The sequence below is a fragment of the Notolabrus celidotus genome, unplaced genomic scaffold (genome assembly GCF_009762535.1).
Source record: "Notolabrus celidotus isolate fNotCel1 unplaced genomic scaffold, fNotCel1.pri scaffold_89A_arrow_ctg1, whole genome shotgun sequence".
In the NCBI taxonomy this organism is placed as follows: domain Eukaryota; kingdom Metazoa; phylum Chordata; class Actinopteri; order Labriformes; family Labridae; genus Notolabrus; species Notolabrus celidotus.
Genome location: NW_023260447.1, coordinates 79,845 through 105,571, shown reverse-complemented (window position 1 = coordinate 105,571; position 25,727 = coordinate 79,845). Strand labels below are relative to the sequence as shown.

The 25,727-nt window shown below is 44.7% G+C and overlaps 1 protein-coding gene across 2 annotated transcripts; it reads left to right on the top strand.

The window, feature by feature from the left end:
• The first annotated feature begins 73 nt into the window (after positions 1-73).
• On the top strand, positions 74-20,204 carry dyrk2 (dual-specificity tyrosine-(Y)-phosphorylation regulated kinase 2). 2 transcript variants are annotated; one of them, XM_034679458.1, is made up of 7 exons: positions 74-249; positions 11,679-11,782; positions 15,195-15,525; positions 15,675-15,838; positions 18,088-18,477; positions 18,558-18,648; positions 19,445-20,204. In XM_034679458.1, the coding sequence occupies exons 1-7, from the start codon at positions 114-116 to the stop codon at positions 20,101-20,103; spliced, it is 1,875 nt and encodes a 624-aa protein (XP_034535349.1). In that variant the 5' UTR covers positions 74-113; the 3' UTR covers positions 20,104-20,204. The 2 variants fall into 2 exon arrangements, with proteins under 2 accessions (XP_034535349.1, XP_034535350.1); XM_034679459.1 differs by lacking the exon at positions 74-249 and adding an exon at positions 2,892-2,946.
• Positions 20,205-25,727: the final 5,523 nt, after the last annotated feature.

Genomic DNA, 25,727 nt, shown 5'->3' with positions numbered 1-25,727 from the left:
CACACACACACACTTTATTGACATCACTCTAGAAGTAACAGCAGAAGCTGTCAGATGTAAACATGTTGATGGTCTCTTAGCAGCCACATAAACATCCATGCAGCATATCAGTGATGAGGATCTGTTTAGGAGGGCGGTGGAGGAGGTGGAGATGGACTGTTTCCTCATCTTCCTCAAGGTTATCTTCCTCTTCTTCCTGGAACATCTCATCCCCCTTTCCACGTGCTTCAACTTCTTCTGGAGAAAGTGGTGAGTAAGAGTGCTGACACTTCTGCTGACTGTAATTTAATATTTATCTGATCACAGTTCAATATGTGTTTGTGTTTAAAAGCTGTTTGAGTTCAACACGGGGGGAAATGTTAAATAGACGTCGAGTCAGGAGGTTCTTTTGTCTTAATGCTGATCATACTGACAGAGCCTGAAGTCTGATCTAGTTAAAATCAGAGAAATCATTCTGCTGCTTTTTAAAAAGTGAGATGCATAGAGCAAAGTCAGATCTAATATGTAACACAACATTTAAAAAGAGGGTCAGAGGATATGAGAGCATGCTTTGTGTCTGCTGGATGAAGACTTCAGCTTCCTTTAGCTGACAGAATCGCCTCTTTAAATAAATACAGTGGTGGAAAAAGGTTTTGGGACACTGCATGCATTTGTGAAATATTGCATTGAGAATTTCTTTTAGTCCAGTCACAGACAAGTTTATTGATTCTCTGTTATTTGTTGACTTTGTGTCTGTCTAATGCTTGAAACACAAAAGAATATTTTTCTACAATTATTTCATGACAATATTTCAGATTGTGTTAAATTTTAAGGGTGTCCAAAAACTTTTTTCCACCCCTGTACATGAGAATATGTCTGATACTGTTTTCAATATGCTCTGCTACCCCCAAGTGGACAAAACCAGGAACAGGGGCTTCCATTAATTTACATTTGTGTGCATTTTTAAAATTAGTTTTGTGTTTCTTTTATCATTGTTTTATTTTGTATGCACCCAGATACAATATAATTATTTAATATGTATTATTTTTTTATTGATTATGCAAAAAAGACACTTTGCATGTAAGAGACGGTGGATATCAGAGTGAGACAAGAAACAATTAAAATACACTACTGTATTAAAAAAAAAACAATACAAAATTCAAACTATTTTAATGATGTGCATTACAACAATTATAAATAATCTAAACAACATAATAAAACTAATATTGCATACCTTATAATAAAGGGAGAGAGCATGGAGGTAGGATTTAAACATTCATGTTTAACCTTTTTTTTTTTCTTTACTTTTTTAATTTAATTTTTTTCATAGACAGAAAACAAACAGATAAATACACAGAAAAGAGACATTTTAGAGGTTGGAATTTTATCAGCAACAATGTGAAAAATGAAATTCACATTAAGATAAACTACCTCTGAAAAATAACACAATATTGGATATAGAAGAAGAAAGAAAATAAATACAGTATTAACAATAACAATAATAATAATAATAACAAACAAACAAACAAAAAAACACAGGCAATGTAATTGTGGTGCTATTTGTGCTTTTCTTTTCTTCTTTTGTTTGTTTGTTTGTTTGTTTGTTTGTTTGTGTTTTGGTTTCTCCTCTACCTTCTTACTTTGATTTTATTTTACTCTATTTTATCTTTATTTAATCTTGATCTTTTCAGGGAGCCTTTTTAACGTCTGACAAGGGACTACAGATGTAAACTAGCCTTTTGGCTAACTCTGGCATATTTACAGAAGTGTTAATTAATATTTATGGTCCTTAATAAATGAATAAAATGAATAAATTGTAGGTGCCTGGAGTCCTGAGAGGACTGAGTGAGGTCAGTGTTTCTGAATTAAAGAACAGAAGATAATCACTTGGAACTGCAGGCTGGTGAATTTTAATGTTTAACCTTTTAATTATTTAATTTAATAAGATAAGATAAGATATTACTTTATTGATCCCCCGGGGGGGAAATTCAGTTGTTACAGCAACCCAGACATAAGTACAGTCAAGAAAGAAGTTTCAATAAGTACAAAATAAGTACAAAAAAAAAATAAGTACAAAATAAAAATAAAAAAATAAAATAAAATAAAATAAAATAAAAAATAAAATAAAATAAAATAAATAAATAAATAAAATAAAATAAAATAAATAAATAAATAAAATAAAATAAAACTAAGTAAAATAAAATAGATAAATAAAGCTAGAATACAATTTAGATATATACAATGTTACAAATGGAATTTAAATTAAATAGCAGTAATTACAGGCAGTATTAAAAATGTTTCAGTAGTGACAGGTTGACATGGTATGATTATGCTTGGTAATGACAAATTAAGCAATAAATAGAAGAATATTTGTATGTAATATGACCATGGGTTGTACTTAGAATAGTAATGTAATTTAACAAAATATAATATAGCAAGATAATTATATAATACAGTATATTATACATTATAATGCCAGCAGCAGTCAAGAGAGAGTTCAGGATGGGATGATGGAGTGAAATAACAAACATTCTTGAAAAATATAATCTACAACAGATATATTAAAGTAAATATATTATAATTATAATTATAATTGTAAAAGGCATTTATTGATAATATTTGTCCTCTTTTAATGAACATTACACTTTAAGACAATCTTCAATATTAGGATTAATTTCTTATTTATGTTTAATTTAAGGAAGGAGGAAATAAAGAGATATAATCAGAGAGAGAGAGAGAGAGGGAGAGGATGTAGTGAATGAGGAAGGAGAGGTTAAAAACAATGCTTACAGAGAGGAAGAGGAGCAGGGAGGGGGGGTTAGGTATTAAGAAGGGGGGAGGAGTGCTGAGGAGGAAGAGGAGGAGCTGCAGATGGAGGAAGAGGAGGTCTCCTCTCCGTCTGTGTCCAGAGGAGAGGAGCGGCCGCCATGTTAACCAAGAAGCCCGGATCCTCGGTCCTCCCCACGGGTGAGCTCAGACTCTGTATCCGGCCCAGGGTCGCTTTAACCCGGACAGTGTGTCGGGGACTCACCGCTGAGTCTCTGCTTCTGATCCATGTAGAATAAAGGGAGAGAGGGAGGGAGGAAAACAGGGGGAGGAAGGGAGGAAGAGAAGCAGCCTTTCTTCTGGTTGTTTATTTAATAATCCTGTTAAAATGGAGGGATGAAGAGAGGAAGAGGAGATCTGGTGTTAATGGAGGGATGAAGAGAGGAAGAGAAGGTCTGGTGTTAATGTGGAGGTTTAAAGAAGGAGGACTGAGACCAGGTCTGAGTGTCCCTGCTGTCTGTCAGGTTTATTTATAGCAGATGAGAAGTGACAGCAGCAGAGGAGGAAGAAGAAGGGATCCCTGTTTACTGCAGCTCCAGATAAACCTCCTTCATGAAGCCTTCATGGAGACAGGAGGGATGTCTTCACTGACTCAGAGCTGGGGCTCCGTGTTTTTACCATTCTGTGTTAGCAGGAAGGGAAGAGCTGCTCACGGACGAACCGACTCTTTAGACCGACTCATTTGAACGGCTCCTTTAAACGGCTCCTTTAACAGAAATTATACATTATAGTGTTTATAACATTAGAATGAAAGGAACTGAATTATTGTAGTTTATAAAAGTAAACATTATAAACTGCATTAGCATTGTCATGTCGGTGTAAATATATGATTTAACCAATAACCCAAATAAGAACATTAGTTAAAAACATTCTGGATCTGAGGAAGAGATGATGATCCACAGCATTATAAAAACCTGTAAGCAGATAGGCAAACTGCATGGGTTGTAAAATAGGTCAATCTTAATGTCACCATAAGAGAATATCGACTCTAATTAAACTGCAGGAAACACAAACCAATTTAGAAACCAGTATGTGCTTTAGAAAGTAAAAACAGGCTGAAAATAATTGACATTGCCATGCTCAAATGCAAAATCACATTTAGGCTATTATCAAATAATTATAGAGGTGATTTAATGAGGTATTTTCATCTGTAAGGTATATTTAAGCTTTGCTACAGCATCAAAATAAGTAACTGTAACATTTAGTTTCATGGACATTAAAGGGTTAATATTAAACATAATGTTAAATTGTTGTAAACGGACATATCGGAGCAGAAAGAGACGACTCCTTGTTTTTTGGGGAGAGCCAAAAGAGCTGGGTCCCAAAAAACGTCCTGAATTCTCATCGCTAGTGTTGGTTATGGTGTTAAGTGGTGTTCAGTGTGTGTGTGTGTGTGTGTGTGTGTGTGTGTGTGTGTGTGTGTGTGTGTGTGTGTGTGTGTGTGTGTTCAGTGTGTGTGTTTTCCTGGTTGCTGGGTAATCCTGGCCTCTTGGTCTGCAGACAGAGTCCTGGTTCAGTCAGAGGTCACTCTGGGTTTTTCCTCAACAGTGAAATATATTTTTGTTGTCTGTCTGAAAAAGTTCAAATCAAGCTTCCTGTTTATTTGAAGTGGCCTCACAAACATGCTAATGCTAATGCTAACTGTGAGCTGTTCTAATGGGGAAGTCGTTAGTTACTTTATGATGCAATGATAGCGGCTAGCGATGTGAGTAAGAGCTTGTTGTTAGCCTGCTTGTTGTTAGCCTGCTTGTTGTTAGCCTGCTGTAGTTTGGAGGCGTAAACAAAGAATCCTGATGTGTGTTTAATCGTCAAGTGTTTGCTGAGCAGTGTGTACATGGAGACAAACACTCACAATAATGTAAACATGTTACTAGCATGTTATGTAATGTTTATGTTTGAATATTATTGTTTAAAGGGATTAGAGGTACATGCAGAAACACTTATTTCAGGTCCTTTTACCTTGAAATAAGCATAAAAATCTGCCAATAGAAGAAGTGAAAATTTTCTTGGTAAGGTTTCTTAAAATAAGATGTAATATTTAGAAAACTGTGATCTTAAAATTATCAGGAAAACTTATTTTAATTAATATTGTCCCAGTATTTTAAAGCTAGTGTCTCAGAATAAAACAGGAATGATAACAATTAATATTTATTCACTTAAAGAAATATTTCTTCTCTAAAACATTTCATGTTCTTCATGTGAGATATATTCCCCTTAATCTGAGTTGTATTATAGCAGCACTTCTCTAGGTTTAAGACCATCTTGTTCTTGAAATAAGATGACAAAGTTGAATTGTCTCATGTTGAGATCTAATGTCTTCTCATAGTGAGCTGGATATACTAATATTCAGTCATGTTGTTCTTTAGGAGAAGCTCTGCTCTAAAGGAGCTGTTTCATTGTGTGCATGGAGTTTGAGGAGGAAGATTTATATCTGATTTAAAGAAACAGTGTCTGAAAACTGAAACCCACCCTTAAAAACAACAACTTCTCTTTCCTTCTTTCTTTCTTTTATCAGTGGATCTGTTTTCTGATAGATTAATGAAAGTCATTTACTTAAATCAAGTAAAGTGTTTGTCTTAAATCCAGATTATCCGTCCTCTACAAATAAGATCTCAGCTTGAAAAAGGTCTGAAATGTTAAATAAACTTTGTTTCTTCTAAATTAAAACTAGAGATATTTAAGATGTCTTAAAACAGGTCCCTCTACCTCGCTCAAATGTTCCTTGTTAAGTTAATTTATCTTAAATCAAGAGGTAGAAAACATTTAGACTAAACATGAGACAATTTCACTTGGTAAGATTCTGAGTTTTTGCAGTGTTAGCTCTGTAAGCTAGCTGTTATCTGATTGGACGGTCAGTCTGTGTTCTGTGTTGTTCTGTGTGTTAAGGCTTCATCAGTTCAGTTCCAGTGTTGTGATGACGTTCTCTTCTCTCAGAGGAACGTCTGTTCGTCTGATCGTATTAATATGAAGCACAGAAACACGTCAGATCTTGACCTGGTGTTTTATTTAGCTCCAGTTTGTTCTTTCAACCTACAACCGTGCGTCTGTAATCCCGGCCTGTAATCCCTCCTCAGCGTTCATTCAGAGGCTCTCTAATCAGTTCATTAGAGTCTGTCCGTGTGTTCCTCTGTGGACTGCTTCAGGCTGCATCTCATTTCTGTTCCAGTTTACGTGTCCCAGTTTCATGGCGCCTCTATAAAACATGGACGTCCATTGATAATGCATAAAGAACAACAACAAGCAGTGAACCTCTGAGAAACTAGGACTTCAGGACACGGCACACTGAGCCAGCAAACCGAGCCAGTGGAGAGGTTCCTGAGTGGGTTTGTAGTTCAGCTCTCGCTCCAAGCGCTCCAACACAGTCTTGCAATTTTTGACTTTAGTCCAGCTGTGAGGAGCTCCTGAATTTAGCCTGAGCAGTGGGAAGAATGTCCAAGAATACATCCAGCAGGAGTTATTTTTAAGAGCTCAGCAGGCTAAAAACGACAGGGTTCGTAGACGCTTCACATTTCTCTGTGTTCCTCAGTTTGAAGGGGAAACCAGAGCTCTGTTTAAAACTCCTCCATCATGTTCTCAAAGTTTTCAGGCCGCTTACTTTCACACCTCTTCATTTGGCGTCCGGCTGCATCTGTGGGCGCAGCTGTCAAACCGCCTGTCCTGGAGACTGCAGACGCTGCAGAACGTCCTTAGCAGGTTTAGGGGTTCAGGCGGGGAGCAGGGAGCCGGGTGTAGGGAGCAGGGAGCAGGGAGCCGGGTGTAGGGAGCAGGGTGTAGGGAGCAGGGTGTAGGGAGCCGGGTGTAGGGAGCAGGGAGCAGGGTGTAGGGAGCAGGGAGCAGGGTGTAGGGAGCAGGGTGTAGGGAGCAGGGAGCAGGGTGTAGGGAGTGGGGTGTAGGGAGCAGGGGAGCAGGGTGTAGGGAGCAGGGTGTAGGGAGCAGGGTGTAGGGAGCAGGGTGTAGGGAGCGGGGAGCAGGGTGTAGGGAGCAAGGTGTAGGGAGCAGGGTGTAGGGAGCGGGGTGTAGGGAGCAGGGTGTAGGGAGCAGGGTGTAGGGAGCAGGGTGTAGGGAGCGGGGTGTAGGGAGCGGGGTGTAGGGAGCAGGGTGTAGGGAGCAGGGTGTAGGGAGCGGGGTGTAGGGAGCAGGGTGTAGGGAGCAGGGTGTAGGGAGCAGGGTGTAGGGAGCAGGGTGTAGGGAGCAGGGTGTAGGGAGCAGGGTGTAGGGAGCGGGGTGTAGGGAGCAGGGTGTAGGACATTTATTAAATGCAAAGAATTCAGAAGATGTTTTTTAAAACCTGAAGCATGAGACGTGTCGTGAGCGAGGGTGAGATTGTGAGCTGGATCTGAACGTTTGAACATCACGATTCAGGAGACTTTGATTCCATGTGGATTAAAGTCTGAGGAGGAAACACTGAAGACAGTTCATGTCAACATCAGCTGTTCAGTGTTTATGTTTCTGTTGTTGGATTTGAAACCAGTGTGACTTATCTCTCCTGTAACGGTGGAGTGAGTTCATGTTTCTGTTGGCTTTGGTGTTTCAGATAAACTCTGAAGTTTTGTTGAAAAAACTTAAATAAACTGAAGGTATTGAGGCGGCGTTCAAGCTGCAGCCTTTCAGTTCTATGAGGTGAAATGATGAAGTGAAGAAGAGAGACATGTACCCCCTGTTTCTACATTTAAAAAGCATCTTACATTAAATAAGACGGTGTCTCTCTCTGCAGGGACGTCCCGGTGATTCTATCAGACTCAAGTGTAAAAGCTTAGTCCAGTTCTAAAGCTGCCCATGTGTGTTTTCCTCCCAGGAGTGACCTGGCTGACATGTGCCGTCATATGTAGGTCAATACGATCCCAATTGCTGTATGTTGTTTCAATAACATCTCTGCAGGCGTGTCTTTGCAGCACAATACAATCCGTTTATTGCAGCACCATGTGAAGGGAACACAGTGTCCATCAGATTCAGATCCACACCGCCTGACGCCACAGCGGTCAGAAACCAGAGGCCCTTTGGGGTCAGAACACATCCATACATGAGTATGACTCTTACATTAAGAGTAACGGTGTGGAGACATGTTTAATAAACACACTTTATTTATCAGCATGTATTCCCCAGCCGTCAGCCTGATTCCCGTCCTCAGGCTGACCGACAGAAACAACCCAAAGTGTTTGAACCTGAGAGATCTTCAACATGAGAGCCCGGGTTAGAGCCAGAGCCAGGACCTTAAATCTGTCAGTTCTCCTCCAGAGGCCCATGAGGGACAGAAATGAAGACCTCAGCAGTGTGAGGAGGGTGTAGAGGAACCCCTCTCGAGTGTTTTTAGTCTTTCTTTTTTAACCCTGCGCCTCGGTCGGTTTGTGACCCCGCTGAGCGTCACAGCGCCCAACGCGGCGGTCACGTTGCCGCAGGTTTTCCCACTCGTCCTGTCGAGCAGCATGCCGGGCGTGCTCGCCGCCGCTCTGGCATCTCCAGCTTGGTGTCGGGTTCACATTCAGCACGCTGCTTTTCCACTCTGCTAGCATGCATCTGTTGGGCCGAGGTTTTACTGCATGGGCTCTCTCTGCAGTATGGATCTGTGTAACATTATCACATGTCCTGTTCAGGCAGAGGCACACGCTGCAGAGCTGCAGGCTGGTTCATCAGACTCTCTCAGGTTATTCATCTCTCTTCAAACTCATATTTAGAATACACTTAATAACGTGTGCATGAATGCTTGTGTTGTCAAGAGGAACATGAGGGTGTGTTGCTGTGTTGATTCATTGAGTTAACTCCAGGTGAAGTGTTTGATAGTTTAAGACGCTCGTCAGAACTCGTCTTTAAATGTCGTGTTGATCAGATGATCAGACTCTAAATATATTAAATTAAAGGAGAAGGAAACAGGAAGTCAGAGAGAGAGAGGGAGCAAGCTGCAGATCAATGCTCTGAAGGATGAGCCGGTTCATCAGTGAGATCAGTGGACACACGCTCCTCAGGGGGACAGCAGATCTGGATCTTATAATCAGGATTAAAGTCTATTGATAACACTCCTATTGATTGGTTGTGTGGCTCATTAGCAGGATTACAGGACTCACCTTACTCTGCAGAGACCGTCTGCTGAGACCGTCTGCTGAGTCAGCATCCCGGTCTCTGGGTCCTCATCAGAGTCCTCGACAGAGACCGTCTATCAGACCTTTCTGACTGTCTGTGTTAATGCTAATGTAGCGCTGTGTGTGTGTGTGTGTGTGTGTGTGTGTGAGTGGTGTTCATTAGCAGGATTACAGCGAGCGCTCAGATTAGAGACCATCTGTCTGTTTGAACCTGCAGAGAGCTGGACGGTGGCCTGTGAGGGTCAATCCTTTCATTCATTGAATCCTTCTCTTACTCACTGAACCTCCAGATGTTCGTCACAGCTCTGGCGGCTCTGAGTGTCGATCAGTGGTCGTCACGATGGATCAGACGGAGGTGATGATTGATCACTGAATCAATTTATTGATTTTTAGAGCTTAATATTCAAACAGCTGTTAGCCGTTAGCATTGTTAGCTTCTCCCCTGCAGCGTGTTTCTCAGAGAGGAACTGAATGAAGTGGTTTTCAGATTCCATCTCTCATCTCCAGTCTGGATCTCTGAGCTGTCAGTCAGAGAGTTTGTGTGAATGGATAACTGAAGAATTCATCAGGAAGACTTTCACATTTCAGAGGAAGATGGAGAGATGTTCTTTAAACATCTGAAAATGGTTTTAAAACAAATTGCATAATTTTGAAGAACAAATCTGAGTGTAAATATGAGGATGAAATAATCAGACGTGACATGTTGAGACATTAAATACTTTGAAACATTTTCTCTGAGATCCTGAAAACTCATCCTTCACCTCACGTTTGAGTCCAGATTGAACCGGTCACAGAAACAACACCACTGTACCACATTAGTGACAGAGGTCTGCTGTGACCTCTGACCTTTGACCCCTCTGGGCTGGGTCTGCTGTCATGTAGCTGTTAAAGGAGAGAAAGAGAGAGAAAGAGAGAGAGAGAGAGAGAGAGAGAGAGAGAGAGAGGGAGAGAGGGAGAGAGGGAGAGAGGGAGAGAGAGAGAGAGAGAGAGAGAGAGAGAGAGAGAGAGAGAGAGGGAGAGAGAGAGAGAGAGAGAGAGAGAGAGATTATCAGTCTGTATTAAAACCTTCATCCTTCTTTAACTGGGTCAACCTGCTGGATCCACAGACTCCAGACTGGACCAGATCTCTGTGACCCGGGTCAGACCGGTCCAAGACTGTGTCAGTCCAGTTATACACTCAGTGAGCGCTTTAAGTAAGATGCTCTCACGTCAGTAAAACACACCCTGAAGTTTGATGGAGTCTCTGCTGTGTGAGATCAGGAGTCTGCAGCCTGCAGGTCTCAGAGAGAGACCAGATCACAGGATCTACATAGAGCTGAATACAACAGAGCGGCCCTTTGTCACTTATACCTGACCTGTTTGATCAGCATCAGACCCATACCTGGTATCAAGATGGACTCCCTTTGGAACTCATGAAGTGAGTCTAACATGTCTAACCTTAGACTGGCAGCCCAGGACTTCAGTCTGGAGGGGGTCAGGGTTCATGATGATCTGTGATCGTGTATTTAAGGAAAGATTTATTCTCCTCTGACGGTCAGTTTGCTTACAACGCTGTTCTATATCCAGAGCAATAAAGACCCGTCTGTATTTGTCACTGTCTATAAGTGTGTGTGTGTGTGTGTGTGTGTGTGTGTGTGTGTGTGTGTGTGTGTGTGTGTGTGTGTGTGTGTTAGTGTGTGTGTGTGTGTGTATCTGTGAGTCGACTCCAGACACGTCTAATCTAACACTGATTAGTTTTCTCTCTGTATACACACTGACGTCTTCTCCACTCAAATAACCTGCAGGGATATTCAGACATTTTAACAGATAGACGAGTGTGTGTGTGTGTGTGTGTGTGTGTGTGTGTGTGTGTGTGTGTGTGTGTGTGTGTGTGTGTGTGAGTGTGAGTGTGTTACGTAACCAGCTGTTTTTGGTGGTCTCAGTCATGTGATCTGTGGTATGTAAAGAGAGGCAGCGATACAACTTGTACTTCCAGTTAAGCATCACAGACCGCCCCCCCTGTGAGGACTTTAAAGACAGAGTCAGCAAATAGCTCTGATGCTAACGGATTCTAACGAAACCACGTCCTCTTTTTTCTGCAGCAACTGAGATCCAGACTCACCTGGAGCGGTTTGAAGGTAGTTTTAAGGATCTGGACTTTAAAGTGACACATGGTCCCAGTCTTGCCTGATAGAGGATTTCAGCTGCTCAACAGTTCAGGGTCTCCTTTGTGGTGTTCTTATGTTGTCAATGGGGGACGAGTCAGGACTGCAGGAAGGCCGGTTCAGGACCTGGACTCTCCTACTACAGAGCCATGCTGTTGTAGTCTGTGCAGAATGTGGTTTGGCGTGGTCTTGCTGAAATCTGTAAGGTCTTCCTGAAGACCTCATGGTCTGGATGGCAGCATGTGTTCCTCCTAAACCTGTAGATGTTGTTCAGCATTAATGGAGCCTTCACAGATGTGTGAGCTACCCATGCCATGGACTCTGATGATCCACATACCATCAGGGACGCTGGCTTTGACCTGTGAACTGATAACAAGCCGGGTGGTTGCTCTCCTCTTTAGAGCGGAGGACACAGAGTCCAGGATTTCATCAGACCACAGGACAGTTTTCCCCTCAGTCCATCTTAGACCGGCTCAGGTCCAGAGAAGTCTCTGTGGTTCTGGATCAGGTTTATATATGGTTTCCTCTTTGCATTGTTCAGTTTTAACCTGACTGTGTTTAATGCAGTGACTTCCACTACAGAGTCATGTCTGTGTTTAATGCAGTGACTTCCACTACAGAGTTATGTCTCATGTGTGTTATCTGTGTGTTTCAGGCAAAGGAGGCAATCCGGTCTACTCCCCCGGTCACAGTGGCTCTCAAACGACCTCCCCCGTCGCCCTGCCGCGGCTTCAGAACAACAACCAAAACCCTCTCACGGTACGCTCACACACAGAGATCTCTTATCGGACACACTGCAGAGATTAAGTCATGACACACTCTCTCTATGAGCTCTAAGGTCCAGGTCCGGGTCCAAACCTCCAGAGTCCTTCAGAGTGTGAGCTGCCGTGGTCTCTCTGAAGCAGCTCTCCTCTATAACAGTCAGCTGGAGCCTCTCAGCTAATAATAACCCTCCATGCTTTAAACAGCTGATTGGTTTATAGGCTGGTGTGAAGGACACACACACACACACACACACACACACACACACACACACACACACACACACACACACACACACTCAAAGGGCTAATGGTATAAGTAGACTGATGCAGCATTTATTTAGCCCATTAGCTTCAGAGTGAAGCTCTTTCCTGTTAGCATTGATCTCTGCAGCGTGTCACTGTGGAGGCTTCAGACGCTCTGATATGGTCTTTCAGGAGACGCTGCTTCACTCCACATCCCTGTGAGAGAGGACTCTGCTGATAGGCTGGAGGAGATTTACAAACATTCACTAAAGAAGAACTTTGAATGATCAGTATTTTAAAGCAGGTTATAATAAGGTGCTGAGTGCTGAGCTCTTAAAAACTGTGGTGTAGTTTTCATGCTCCCATAAAGCGGATGGATGAGTCATAAATCATCTTGACTCTATTGTTATTGAGCAGTTGTTCCTGCTCCTGCTCGTCCTTCCTTAAACTCATAAGTAGAGCACGATGAGGAAGTATCTGATCCGATCCTGATCCCCGATAATAACCTGCAGCCGCTGCACCGTCACACCAACAGAGTCTGTCTGTCCGGGCTCAGACCCGTGTCCCTGACGTTGTTGTGGATCAGACTGTGAGTGTGTGTAGAGACCACATCCCACAGGGCAGGTAGAGTTTGCAGAGGAGACTCAGGAAACTGGCAGTGGCAGTTCTAGACTAATTTTACTGGGAGGGCCAGGCTGGAGCCAAGGGTGTTGTCAGAGGGACACATTCAACCCTGACAGAAGAGACTGAGAAGGGCGAGGACCGGCTGAGAACAAACTGGCAAAACATCAGTGCATCCCTTTATACTAGACATATATGCTACTGTGTACTACACATCAGTGCATCCCTATATACTAGACATATATACTACTGTGTACTACACATCAGTGCATCCCTATATACTATACTATAGGACATATATACTCCTGTGTACTAGATCAACATGCAGACTGACAGCAGCTGTTTGGCTGTTTACACTCAACATGAGTCTCTTAGCACTCTAAGGGACTGGAACCAAGTGCCACACGCATGTGTTCCTCCTGTAACATCGGTGCGATACTGAAGCTTTTTTCATTGTATAATATTATTGTGGTGTGGAGGGGGGCCACAGGGGCGTCCAGGTTCAGTTTTACAGGGGCACTGGCCCCTGTTGGCCCCTCCCCAGAACCGCCACTGGATACTGGTCCAGACATCATGCTGGACTCGTCTTCCTCTGATAGAGTCATGAATCCTCCTCTTCAGCTCCTCAGTGCTCGCTCTGTCTCTGTTGCTCATGCTAGCTGCGCCTCCTGCTGCTTCATATTCCTTTGATACGACTCCACCCGTGGATTTCAATCCTCCTTGTGTTAGAACTTGAGGACTTTCCTCCTCCTCCGCTCTGAAGTCAGGCAGTTTGTTTTCCACATAGAATCCGTGTTCTCCTCTGAAAACAAAGAAAAACATCCACACCGGTGACGCCATCTTTACTCCCTCTGCAGCTCGTTTACAGCAGCTCTTCTTCTTCTTCTTCTCTGGGTGAAATCACAGCAGTGAATTAAAGCAGCTTTAAGTTGTTTTCATGGTTAAAACTTTATTATTGTGACAATGAATGAGAATGAAATCCTCCTGTTATGATCCGACCATGAATCCTCCTGAAATATGTCGAGCATCTGAACGTCTGAGGATCATTTTAATGATTCTGACGACTTAGGCCGCCGATTATTACACCTCATGTCCCTGATGTGAGCTCAGTGCGTGCGTGCGTGCGTGCGTGCGTGCGTGCGTGCGTGCGTGCGTGCGTGCGTGCGTGCGTGCGTGCGTGCGTGCGTGCGTGCGTGCGTGCGTGCGTGCGTGTGTTCAGGAGTTAGAGTGAAACATGAGAACACAGTGTTTGGTTTTGCTGACTCCTCCCTCACCTGAGAACACCTGGTGACACTCACAGTGCAGTGTGTGTGTGTGTCTGTGTGTGTGTTATTGTTTTTGTTTTTGTTTCATCACTTCCTTTTTGCATCCCCTCATTGGCCAGATTATGAAACACACACACTTACACACTCATACTCACACACAGCTGCTCGGTTCAAAGAGCGGCCGCTTTACACAACATAACAATGTGTGTGTGTGTGTGTGTGTGTGTGTGTGTGTGTGTGTGTGTGTGTGTGTGTGTGTGTGTGTGTGTGTGTGTGTGTGTGTGTGTGTGTGTGTGTGTGTGTGTGTGTGTGTGTGTGTACACCTGTTATCTGAAAGGACCCAGGTGTTGCTGCTTGTCACTGTGGCAACAGGGAGTGAGTCACTGAGCGAGAGACAAAGACACAAAGTGAGAGAGAGAGAGAGAGAGAGAGAGAGAGAGAGAGAGAGAGAGAGAGCAGCTGTTTCTTTATTATTTATATTTTATTCAGTTGTTCTTGATGAATGAGAGAAATTATTCTTTAGTTTGTTTAAATATATTCAGTTTATTTACAGAGAGGACACAGGACCTACCTGTTCATCATACATGATCCCTCTGATCACCCGGCTCCTAACATTAAAGATCATTTTATGTTTACAGTTTTAAAACAGTCCCAGTGATTCCTCGTCAGTGATCGTTCCATGGACGTGTGATCGGTTTGTCTCTGGTGTTAGTGAAAGTTAATAACCGTTATCAAGGAGTTTAGTCCAATCAGAATCAAGCTTCTTACACAGCCGGAGGATCAGGAGGAGAGGATGTAAAGTAAAGTTAAACGTGTGATTTTCCTCCATTGAAGTGAAACATGATTTACTAACAGTCCGTTAATCTGATCCCTGCACACGAGGACTTTGACCTGCATGTGAAACACAAAGTCCTAATCAGTTGACCTGGATTCATAACGGACTTTACCCGGCCAGCTCCCGGGGACAGAGTCTGAGTGATATCAGGGTGAGACCTCACAGCACGGCTCCTTCCTGTCAGACCTGCTGGTTTATAAAGCTCCCTCTCTCAGGGGAGATCTGGGTCACCAAAACCAGCCATCAGTTCTTCCTCTCCTCTTTTTGCACCACATCATCCCTCACTTTAACAACAGAGGTTAGAGACTATCTGAGGATCTGAGTCAGACCTCATCCACAGGAGCACAGACCTGACCCTGCAGAGACCCTCTCACTGTGTTAGGTCTTTATACCTCTGTCCCTGTCCAGTCTCTGACCTCCCGTCTCCCTCTGTTTCTCCTCAGGGAGGATCTAAAGCCGCCATGTCGGACGCCGTCCAGTCGCAGGTCCACGTGGCCCCGCAGTACGAGGAGAACACCAACAAGCGTCCGGTCCTCACCTCCCAGCCCAACGGCCTGGCTCCCCTCAGCTCCATCCGGCCGGGCCTGCCCCTCCCCGACCGCCAGACCTCCACCTCCGAGACCCCCCATCACTGCCGGCAGGGCAGCGCCGCCTCCAACAAGTCCACCGACAGCAAGCCAAAGCCCAACCCCCTGTCCCCCGAGCAGGCCATGAAGCAGCTCATGTCCAAGATGTCCTCGTTCGAGCACCATGAGGTCTTCAGCTACCCAGACGGTACGAGCCCGTTCCAGTTCCTGATCCTGATCCAGTTCCTGATCCTGATCCAGTTCCTGATCCTGATCCAGTTCCTGATCCTGATCCTCTTATAAACTCTAACAGCACCTTTACTGAGTTTGTTAACATCGTCTTCTTCCTCCTCTCAGTGTTCTTTGTCGGTCCAAACGCCAAGAAGAGGTCAGGAGTGATGGGAGGAGCCAATAACAGCGGCTACGACGACGATCAGGGATCATACATCCACGTTCCACACGACCACATCTCGTACCGCTACGAAGTCCTCAAAGTGATCGGCAAGGGCAGCTTCGGACAGGTACGGGTCCTTCAGAGTCCTTATGGCTCATTAGACTCCATGAAGACGCTCTGCACACTTTAACAGACACACTTTAAATTCCTTCAGTGTTAAAGATTAAACAATATGCAATAACAGTGAGAGCAAATCCAGAATTAATGTGTAATAAATCAAGTCAGGCTCTTTAGAACAAACCCTCTGTTATAAACTCATTTCATCATCAAGTCTAACTCTGGATCATTTCCTCTGAGAGCTTTAACATAAACTTACTGAAACTCTTTAATCCACATGAGTCAGAAAACCTGCTTCAGTGGAGCAAGGTCTGCAATATTTACACACACACACACACACACACACACACACACACACACAGCCATACAGAAAGTGAAAGTGTCATCACTATTAGAAGAACATGAAATCATAAAAACAAAGTAAAATAAAATAAAATCAGGACCCTGTGGGAGACACCTTGATTAAATAAAATCAGGAAATGCTCTTCCATAAAAGTTCATTTTGAGTGATGATTTAAAAGACAGCACAGAGTCCGCCAACCTAATCTCCTCCAGCAGTTCGTTCCAAGGGGGGACAAGGTGTCTGCAGTCCGGGCCCCGTGGGGCTTGTCTTGTTTCAAGACCAGTTTTTGGGACTGACAGCAGCTCTTTGCCCGAGGATCACAGATTGCACACTGGAGTGTACGGTGTTAAAAGGTCAGAGATAAACCCGGGGCAGAGACCGTGCAGAGCTTTAAAATAAACCAATACAATCTTAAAATCAATTCTAAAATGTACGGGCAGCAAATGTGATCTCAGAGTTGAAGACCCTCATCATCATCTTCATCATCATCATCATCATCGTCTCTGTTTTAAATGTCTTGAGTGAATTTTTGTCTTCAGCTTCTTTTTAAAAATCAAAACAATAATTCAAAGTAATTTAAATGAAACTTATCTTCAGTTTTACCAAAGAAACCTTCCTCTGCTTTTTTTAAACTCAGGGGAGAAGTCATTAAAAAATGTATTACAGTCGCTAACATCACAAAGACCTCCATAAAGACCTGGATCTGCTCCGTGTCCAGGTCTAACCCATGAAGCAGATCTCTCAGAGTCCTGCAGCTCGCTCCAGTTTAGCTCCCTCTCTGCACTGCATGCTCTCACCCTCTCACCCTGCAGGGGTTAAACTCCATCCACAGACACGATGAGCTGACTGAAGAGAGGCAGTCTTTACCTTTAGAGGAGTCCATGCATGACGGATGTGACGCACATTTAAATCTTATATTCAGCATATGTCCTGCAGCGAGCTCGCAGAAAACCTCTCGTCCAGATTAAAGAATAAATGACTCGTGTGTGCAGGGGAGCCTCAGAAACCCAGACTGAGTTAACTCCTGATTGTTAGAAGAGTTTGAAGTTTGTATTTTATTATTGTGTCATGCATACAATCATGAGCCCAGCCTGCATGGGCTTACAAGACAGCAGCTCATACAGTCCAGGGTCAGAGCGCACAGCACCACCATGCCTCATCAGGAAACTGAAAATAATACAAATAGAAATGAACCCTTCATAAAGAAACTATCTTGACTTCTTTTCCAGCTTTGGATCCAAAATGAGTGAGTTTAAAAACGTCAAAATGAAACAACCAATTTAGTTTTTGCTCATCTTTCCATCACAATATTTCTTACAGGCGATCTCTCTGAGTGTAGTGATGTTAAAATAACATTAACAGACTTTATGTACAGGTTCATGATCTTCAGGGATCACAGAGGACACGTCGTGTTGATCTCTGAAACATCTGAGCGTCAGATCGCTCATAAACACAGCGTCACCTCCAGCTCCAGACGTAGCCGCGCGGCTGGTAGCTCAGTGTCAGTGATGCACGTGTTGTTTGAAGCTCCCTGCAGACGGAGAGTTTGTTTTTCTCCTGCTGAAGGCGTGATGGATCATTTAAATGTTTGCAAACAGACGCACAGAGACGCTGTTTGTTCAGAGCAGTGGGAGGAGTTAACTCTCTGCACATGCTCAGTGAATCAGACGACGTCTTATCGGCTCGTCTGCTCAGCGAAGCATCAAACTAGAGTTAGAGCTTTCAGACGAACACGGCTGAAGATGTTCTCCCAGATGATATCTGAGTCCTCCTTGTGTGTCTTGACTCCTCCTCCTCAGCTGATGAGTCAGTGATGGTTTTAAAGCAGAGTGTAATCTGACTCCTCCTCCTCTCCTCTCCTCCTCCTCCTCCTCCTCCTCCTATCCACCTCCTCCTCTCCTCCTCCCCTCCTGCAGGTGGTGAAGGCGTTCGACCATAAGTCTCAGACCCACGTGGCCCTGAAGATGGTCCGCAACGAGAAGCGTTTCCACCGGCAGGCTGCGGAGGAGATCCGCATCCTGGAGCACCTGAGGAAGCAGGACAAGGACTCGAGCATGAACGTGATCCACATGCTGGAGAACTTCACCTTCAGGAACCACATCTGCATGACCTTCGAGCTGCTCAGCATGAACCTGTACGAGCTCATCAAGAAGAACAAGTTCCAGGGTTTCAGCCTCCCGCTGGTCAGGAAGTTCGCCCACTCCATCCTGCAGTGTCTCGACTCGCTGCACAAGAACCGCATCATCCACTGCGACCTGAAGCCCGAGAACATCTTACTGAAGCAGCAGGGACGCAGCGGCATCAAGGTACGAGTGGTCAGAGTCGGTCTGCACCGCTGGAGCTCCATGTTCAGTCTTTAATGCGTCTCTCTGTCGTCTCTCTGCAGGTCATAGACTTCGGCTCCAGCTGTTACGAGCATCAGAGAGTTTACACCTACATCCAGTCCAGGTTCTACAGAGCGCCAGAGGTCGTCCTTGGTGAGAACTAACACTGACATGTTAATGAACCTTCACTCCACATCAACACGATGCTCTGATTCCACCTGCAGTTTGTTTTAGACGCTGGTTTCAGATCTTTGCAGAAAATCTAATTTAAAGATCACCAACGTTCCCTTTAGGTCATGTTAAAGGTGACATATCCTGCAGAATGGACTCTTTAATGGTCCTCTCCCTGAAATCTGTGTCCCTGTCTACAACCCCCTGAAAAGTCAAAGAATCCATTCTGCCCCTGTTCTGATTTCTCCACCTTTCTGTAAATGTGTGCTGAAACCAGCCGTTTCAGTTTTCAGTGTTTTTCATACGTCACAACGCCATCCGGTCTGTAACAGGAAGTCAGAGCTCGGCGCTCTGGATCAGATTCTGGATCAGATTCAGAGGGTTGAAGTAACGCGGGTCTGTGAGCAGCCGTGTATATTCAGCCAACATGTAAACATTAGATCAATTAGATCCCACTTCCTGAGGGGGCGTGGTCAGAGAGCTCATTCCCCATTAAAGGCACAGACACAGAAAACAGCCTGTTCTGAGCAGGGCTGAAAAAGAGGGGTTTACAGGCAGACCAGAATCTGATTTCAAAGTGTTTTAATGAGCAATAAACTTTAAAGACATGTTTTGGGGACCTCTTAGACCAATATATGTTGATGAAGAAGAGCAGAGTATGTCACCTTTAAAGAACACGAACGTTCCCTTTAAGTTCTGTAAAGAAACCTGAGAGCAGTCAGTCCATCAGTCCCTCTCTGGTTGGGTCCAGGTCTTTACCTTGTCTCTCCTCCTCCAGGCTCCAGGTACGGGATGCCCATCGACATGTGGTCTCTGGGCTGCATCCTGGCCGAGCTGCTGACCGGTTACCCTCTGCTGCCGGGCGAGGATGAAGCCGACCAGCTGGCCTGCATCATCGAGCTTCTGGGCATGCCCAGTCAGAAGCTGCTGGACGGCTCCAAGAGAGCCAAGAACTTTGTGTCGTCTAAAGGATACCCCAGGTACTGCACTGTCACCACGCTGCCTGACGGCACCAGCGTGCTGAACGGCGGCCGCTCGCGAAGAGGGAAAGTACGCGGCCCGCCGGGCAGCAAGGACTGGAGTGCGGCGCTGAAGGGCTGCGACGACCCGCTGTTCCTGGACTTCCTCAAACAGTGTCTGGAGTGGGACCCGGCGCTCAGGATGACGCCCAGCCAGGCGCTCCGCCACTCGTGGCTGAGGAGGCGACTTCCCAAACCGCCAACGGGAACAACCACGGGGGAGAAGACCTCCTCCTCCTCCTCTTCCGCCAAACGGGGAACCACCACTGACGGCGCCATCACCTCCATCTCCAAGCTCGCCACCACCTCCTCAACCACCACCTCCACCTCCTCCAAAACCAGGACTAACTTGGCGGCGATCACCGACGCCAACGGGAATATCCAACCTCGGACGGTTCTGCCCAAGCTGGTCAGCTGAGAGTGAATGCGTCCCGCCCGCCGCGGCGGGAAACACACGCTTAGATCACGGGCATCCATCAGCCGTCAGCTGGAACTGAATTAAACTGGTCTGATCCGGTTTGTAGAGCGTTTGTTTTTTTCACGCTGGTTTTCTCAGCGTTGTTGTTGTTGGAGAGCTTCAGGACAAACTCCGGCGTGGAGACGTAGAGAGGTTACAGAGTGCGGCGCGGCCCGGAGGCTGGGCTGGGATTACTGATGGACCGGGGTGCGTTCAGGGTCCTCAGTCTTTAACAGGAAACAGTTTCTGTGTGAGCGGTGAGAGTTAAACAATCAAACACTCTGAACACACAAACATACAAACACGGTGCTGACGGAGGGAACAAGACTTTCATGCTTCTAGAAACAGAGCTCATCAATTAGACACCAAATCTTCTTTAATGACCTTAAATCCTTCTGACCGTGAGCTCGTGTTCACTGATCAACACGTCAGATATTCTCTAAAGTCAAACCTTCAGTCATCGTGTTTCTGTCATATCCACGAGGTCACGCGTTCACGTCTCAGATTTAAGATCAGGGCGTCATCACTCCGACTTAAAGAGGCGGTATCATGCTCGTCTTCAGGCTCTTATCAGGCTTCTTATCTCAGATTGGTGCTACTGTCTCTTTAAGGCCCCTCCCCCCTGCAGCATTCCAGAACCCAGCACTCTGGAATCCCCCTCCACTGTTGCCGTGATACGAAGCTACAGATCCCTCAGCAGCAAAGAGTGGAGCAGTTTCTGCGTGTTGAGTTTATCACGCCCTTTTAAGGAGATTCACCAACTCGTGACATCACAAGTTGAGGGAATCTCCTGCCGCTCTCGCGAGACTTCAGAGCAGCCGGCGGCCTCGCCACGGGATTTACTCAAACACACGTTTACCTCACAGTTTGAACACGTGTCCTCGCTGACCTCCAACATAAACAGAGCATGATCCCGCCTCTTTACGTGACGACACAACACGCCTGACCTGCGGCACGTTAGCTGGCTAGCTTTCAAGCTAACCTGTGTTACCTTGTTAGCTTTAATTGCCCGTTTCTGGTTGTCTGATGCTAACAATTATCCAACAGTTAGCTTCGTCTTATAACACTATACTCAACGTATGTATGAACCCATCCGTCAGTTTGAGTCCCCATCTCGTCCAGCACACCCTCCGCCCATTAGCTGGCTAACTCTCTTAGCTAGCAGTTGTTCAACAGTGTTTAGCTAGCCAGTGTCACCATGCTAGCTCTGTGCCTATTAGCTGTGTAACTGTTAGCCGGCCGCCGATAGGTGGTCGGTTTCTATAGACGGCTGTTTGTGTTCAGCTGTCACTTTGCTACTGAAAACTAGCTAGCAGTTAGCCTAGCAAACGTTAAACCAGTCAGCTAGCGAAGCTGGATCACGATTTGCCTTTCTTAGCCTGTTAGCTCTCCACTGCCCGGCCTTACGAAGCACAGAGTCTTTAAGGTGAAGAGAGAGAGAGGAGGAGGAGGAGGAGATATTAACATAACTTTTTATTACTTTTTAAATAAATCTGATTATTAAGGAAACAAACGGAGACATCGGAGCAGGATCGGCCGTCATGTTGAAATCAAAGGGCTCCTCATGGTAACACATTAAAGAGCCGTGTGTTCACACTAACAGACGGTCTCATCCTCACGGCTCTCAGGGTTTAAACGTCTCTTTGTGTACAAACAGCGAGGACGCCGTCTGACTCGGCGAGAGCTTGAAGGCACCTCAAACATCAGAGAGAGTCCTCGTCACCTTTATAACTCAGACTCAAGAGTCTGAACGAATCCTGGGATTCAAATCTGAGTTAAAGGAAGTCGGAGCGACGATCCAACCAGGAAGTGGAGGTAGAAGCTAGCATGGCGTTAGCGCTGTATTTTAACGTCTGAGAGAGTTTAATAAGCAAAACATATTTAACATTTAACATATCCTCTAAAACACTCATGAGGTAATGATCATATCATAGAAAGGGGTCTGGTCACATCAGGGTGCAGCGAAGAGTTAGCATCTTAATAATTAAAAAAAAAGGCTTTTAATGGAACTTTAAACGATGCTGGAGACATGGTGGAGAGTGATGTTTGTGTTGGTCGAAGCTAACACTCAAATGTTCCATAACCTGAGTCTGAATCCAGGTTTTAGTCCAGTGAGCGGGTGGTGAGGCAGATTAGAGTCCTGACAGGGTGAGCACGACTCCCCAGCTCTCACGACCGACCTGAGACAGGAAGTAATGATGTTTGCCACAGTGTCAACAGGCAGAGGTGAAACACGCCTGGTTGCTTCTCCTGTTGAGAGTTAATCACAGTTGTTATCTGGATTCTGACCAATCAGAATCCAGTATTTATAACAGCCGCTGGGTCAGTGGAACGCGTTGAGCGCTCGCTGTATTTGTGACTTGGCTTCCCCGTCCTCTCACAGGTCAAAGGTCAGGGGAATTTGGAAGTCTAAATTGCCCTCGGGCGTCATTACGAGATTAACCTACTTGTGTGTTTACATGTCAGACTCAGCATGAAGCCGAGTGCTGACTCAGCATGAAGCCGAGTGCTGACTCAGCAGTAAGCCGAGTGCTGACTCAGCATGAAGCCGAGTGCTGACTCAGCAGGAAGCCGAGTGCTGACTCAGCAGGAAGCCGAGTGCTGACTCAGTAGGAAGCCGAGTGCTGACTCAGCATGAAGCCGAGTGCTGACTCAGCAGGAAGCCGAGTGCTGACTCAGTAGGAAGCCGAGTGCTGACTCAGCATGAAGCCGAGTGCTGACTCAGCAGGAAGCCGAGTGCTGACTCAGCAGGAAGCCGAGTGCTGACTCAGGAGGAAGCCGAGTGCTGACTCAGCATGAAGCCGAGTGCTGACTCAGCATGAAGCCGAGTGCTGACTCAGCAGGAAGCCGAGTGCTGACTCAGCATGAAGCCGAGTGCTGACTCAGCATGAAGCCGAGTGCTGACTCAGCAGGAAGCCGAGTGCTGACTCAGTAGGAAGCCGAGTGCTGACTCAGCATGAAGCCGAGTGCTGACTCAGCAGGAAGCCGAGTGCTGACTCAGCAGGAAGCCGAGTGCTGACTCAGTAGGAAGCCGAGTGCTGACTCAGCATGAAGCCGAGTGCTGACTCAGCAGGAAGCCGAGTGCTGACTCAGCATGAAGCCGAGTGCTGACTCAGCAGGAAGCCGAGTGCTGACTCAGCAGGAAGCCGAGTGCTGACTCAGCAGGAAGCCGAGTGCTGACTCAGCAGTAATCTGTGTTTATAAACAGACAGAATCTCCACAAAGACTCTTTTTTAACATCATTAACATGATTCACTTATACACACTTCCTGTACACACCTGTCCAGTGAGGCCAGGTTACTGAGCAGCTCATCAAACCAGATTTAAAGCTCCAGTCAGGAACTTTTCAGGTTGCATTGTTTTTGGCGCCCCTTGTGGACAAAGCAGTGACATGGTTCTAATCTTGTCCTGTTAACTCATGAAGCTGTCCTCCTGCTCTCTATGATCAGTCTGTTTGGATCATTATTATCTTACAGGTCACACAGAAGCATCAGTGTTCAGTGAGTCTGTGGAGTAAAGAAAAACTCCCCACTGGAGCTTTAAAATAACCTGAAAGTTTAAATTTAAAATGTTTCATAGATTTTAAAAGATCTGATTTTAATTCTCCTGATAAATGTTAAAGAGTGTCGTTGTTTGCATGCGTTGGAGGCAGAGGCTCAGTGCATGCTGGGACAGTCTGCTCCTTCCTGCTGGTGTAAACTGGATCAGCCAGTACGCCCAGCTTTATCTGTCTTTATCTGCCACAGCGGCGTGTAATCTCCACATCACATGAAGGATCACTGCGACAGGACACTTCCTGGTGTGACTGTGACCCCGATTATATCAGACAACAATGGTTCACCTGACAGCCGGTCTTAAGATAGATTAGGGCGAGGCGTGAGGCGATAAAAATACAACAGAGGGAGATTTATATTCTGCATTTTGAGGAAAAAGAGGAAATGTTTGAATTCAGTCAAAGTTAAGGTCTGGGGTACGGTGGCCCAGAAGGTCAAAAGAACAAACATTTCATGACCACAACAAAAATATTCAATCAAATGAATACACATTTTTAAACTATTTTAAAATGCAACATTTTTTTTTATTAAATTTGTAAATAAAATAATATTAATTAATAATAAAAAAAATATACAAACAATATTTTTAAACTATTTTAAAATGTAAAAACAAATTATTATTATTTTTTTTCGTCCAGCAAAATATTTTTTATTGTGTAAAAAATTGTTTTGTTTTTTAATTTTGCATTTCATGAGTTATTTTTTTCAGTTAGTTAAAATAAAGTGCCATCAGGGCGACCGTACGTCATGTAGAGAAAATAAAAACAAGAGGAGAGACGTTAGGAAACATTTTTATTCTCAAAAAGCAAAAAAAAAGGTTCAACATTTTCCCCTTTTATTAATTTTTAAAATCCAAATTCATAAATATCCTTACATTAATTATCTTTGACTTTAATTCTTTACATCTGACCGTTTTCCTCAAATGCAGATATAGACTCTGTCTCTCTCTCCGGTGTGTGTTTACAACTTTAATAAGAAAAGTGATAAAAGATTAAATTAGACTTTAAAAAAAAAAAGAAAACAGTTGAAAAAAAAGTTAAAAATGATCTGATGAAGTGACTTAATGTTTGAATCTGAGAGCAGGATTTAAAAAAGGATCAAATCATGTGATCGAGTCATCGGGGGGAGGGGGGAGGGGGGGCTTCTTATTTATTTAACAATTTAATTAATATTTATTCTAATCAACAAATCAACAATGTTCAGTTCACAAGGTATACTTGAATGTGTGTGTGTGTGTGTGTGTGTGTGTGTGTGTGTGTGTAGCAGAGTGTATGTGCAATGTTTGTTTTTTTCAAAGCTTGTTCCCTCACACACACACACACACACATATATATAAATATATATAGCTAAGTACACACACACACAACCGTATCTGAACACACTCTGCAGTTTGGCTCCACCCACATAAAGATGAGTCACGCTGGGATGAAGAGGAAGAGGAAGTAGAGGAGGATGAAGGAGGAGGAAGGAGGATGAAGAGGAGGAAGTTGGTCACTGTTGATGTAATGTAGCACAGGAGGAAGAGGACGACCGTGACGGTGAACGGATGAAACACACAGACACTACCTGCTCCGCCCATCTCAGGGGAAGCTCCGCCCCCTCCTGGACCTAGACAGGAATCAGGAAGTAACTGAACACTGAGGAAGAGGAGGAGGAGGAGGATGTGAGGAGGGGGCGGTCCTCTCTGATGTTTTTGTTTTCTAAAGATTTGATTGGTTGATTGTGTTTTTTAATTTTGTAATTTTTTTAGTGAGACGAGTGCTGAGTCGTAACTTTGTGCCTTCAGTATCTCATCGCCATGCCACGCCCCCCCCCCACACACACACACACACACACACACACACACACACACACACACACACACACACACACACACCTCGTTACAGCGGAGGTGTCTTTTTAAAGTCACGTTTTTTTAGAGCCGCTCACAATGATGTCATGAAGTGAGATTTCGTGGCCAAAGCCTGCGTTCTGATTGGCTCCTTGTTCCTGTCAGCAAAGCCCAAAGATGCCATGTTAACTGTCTGACCT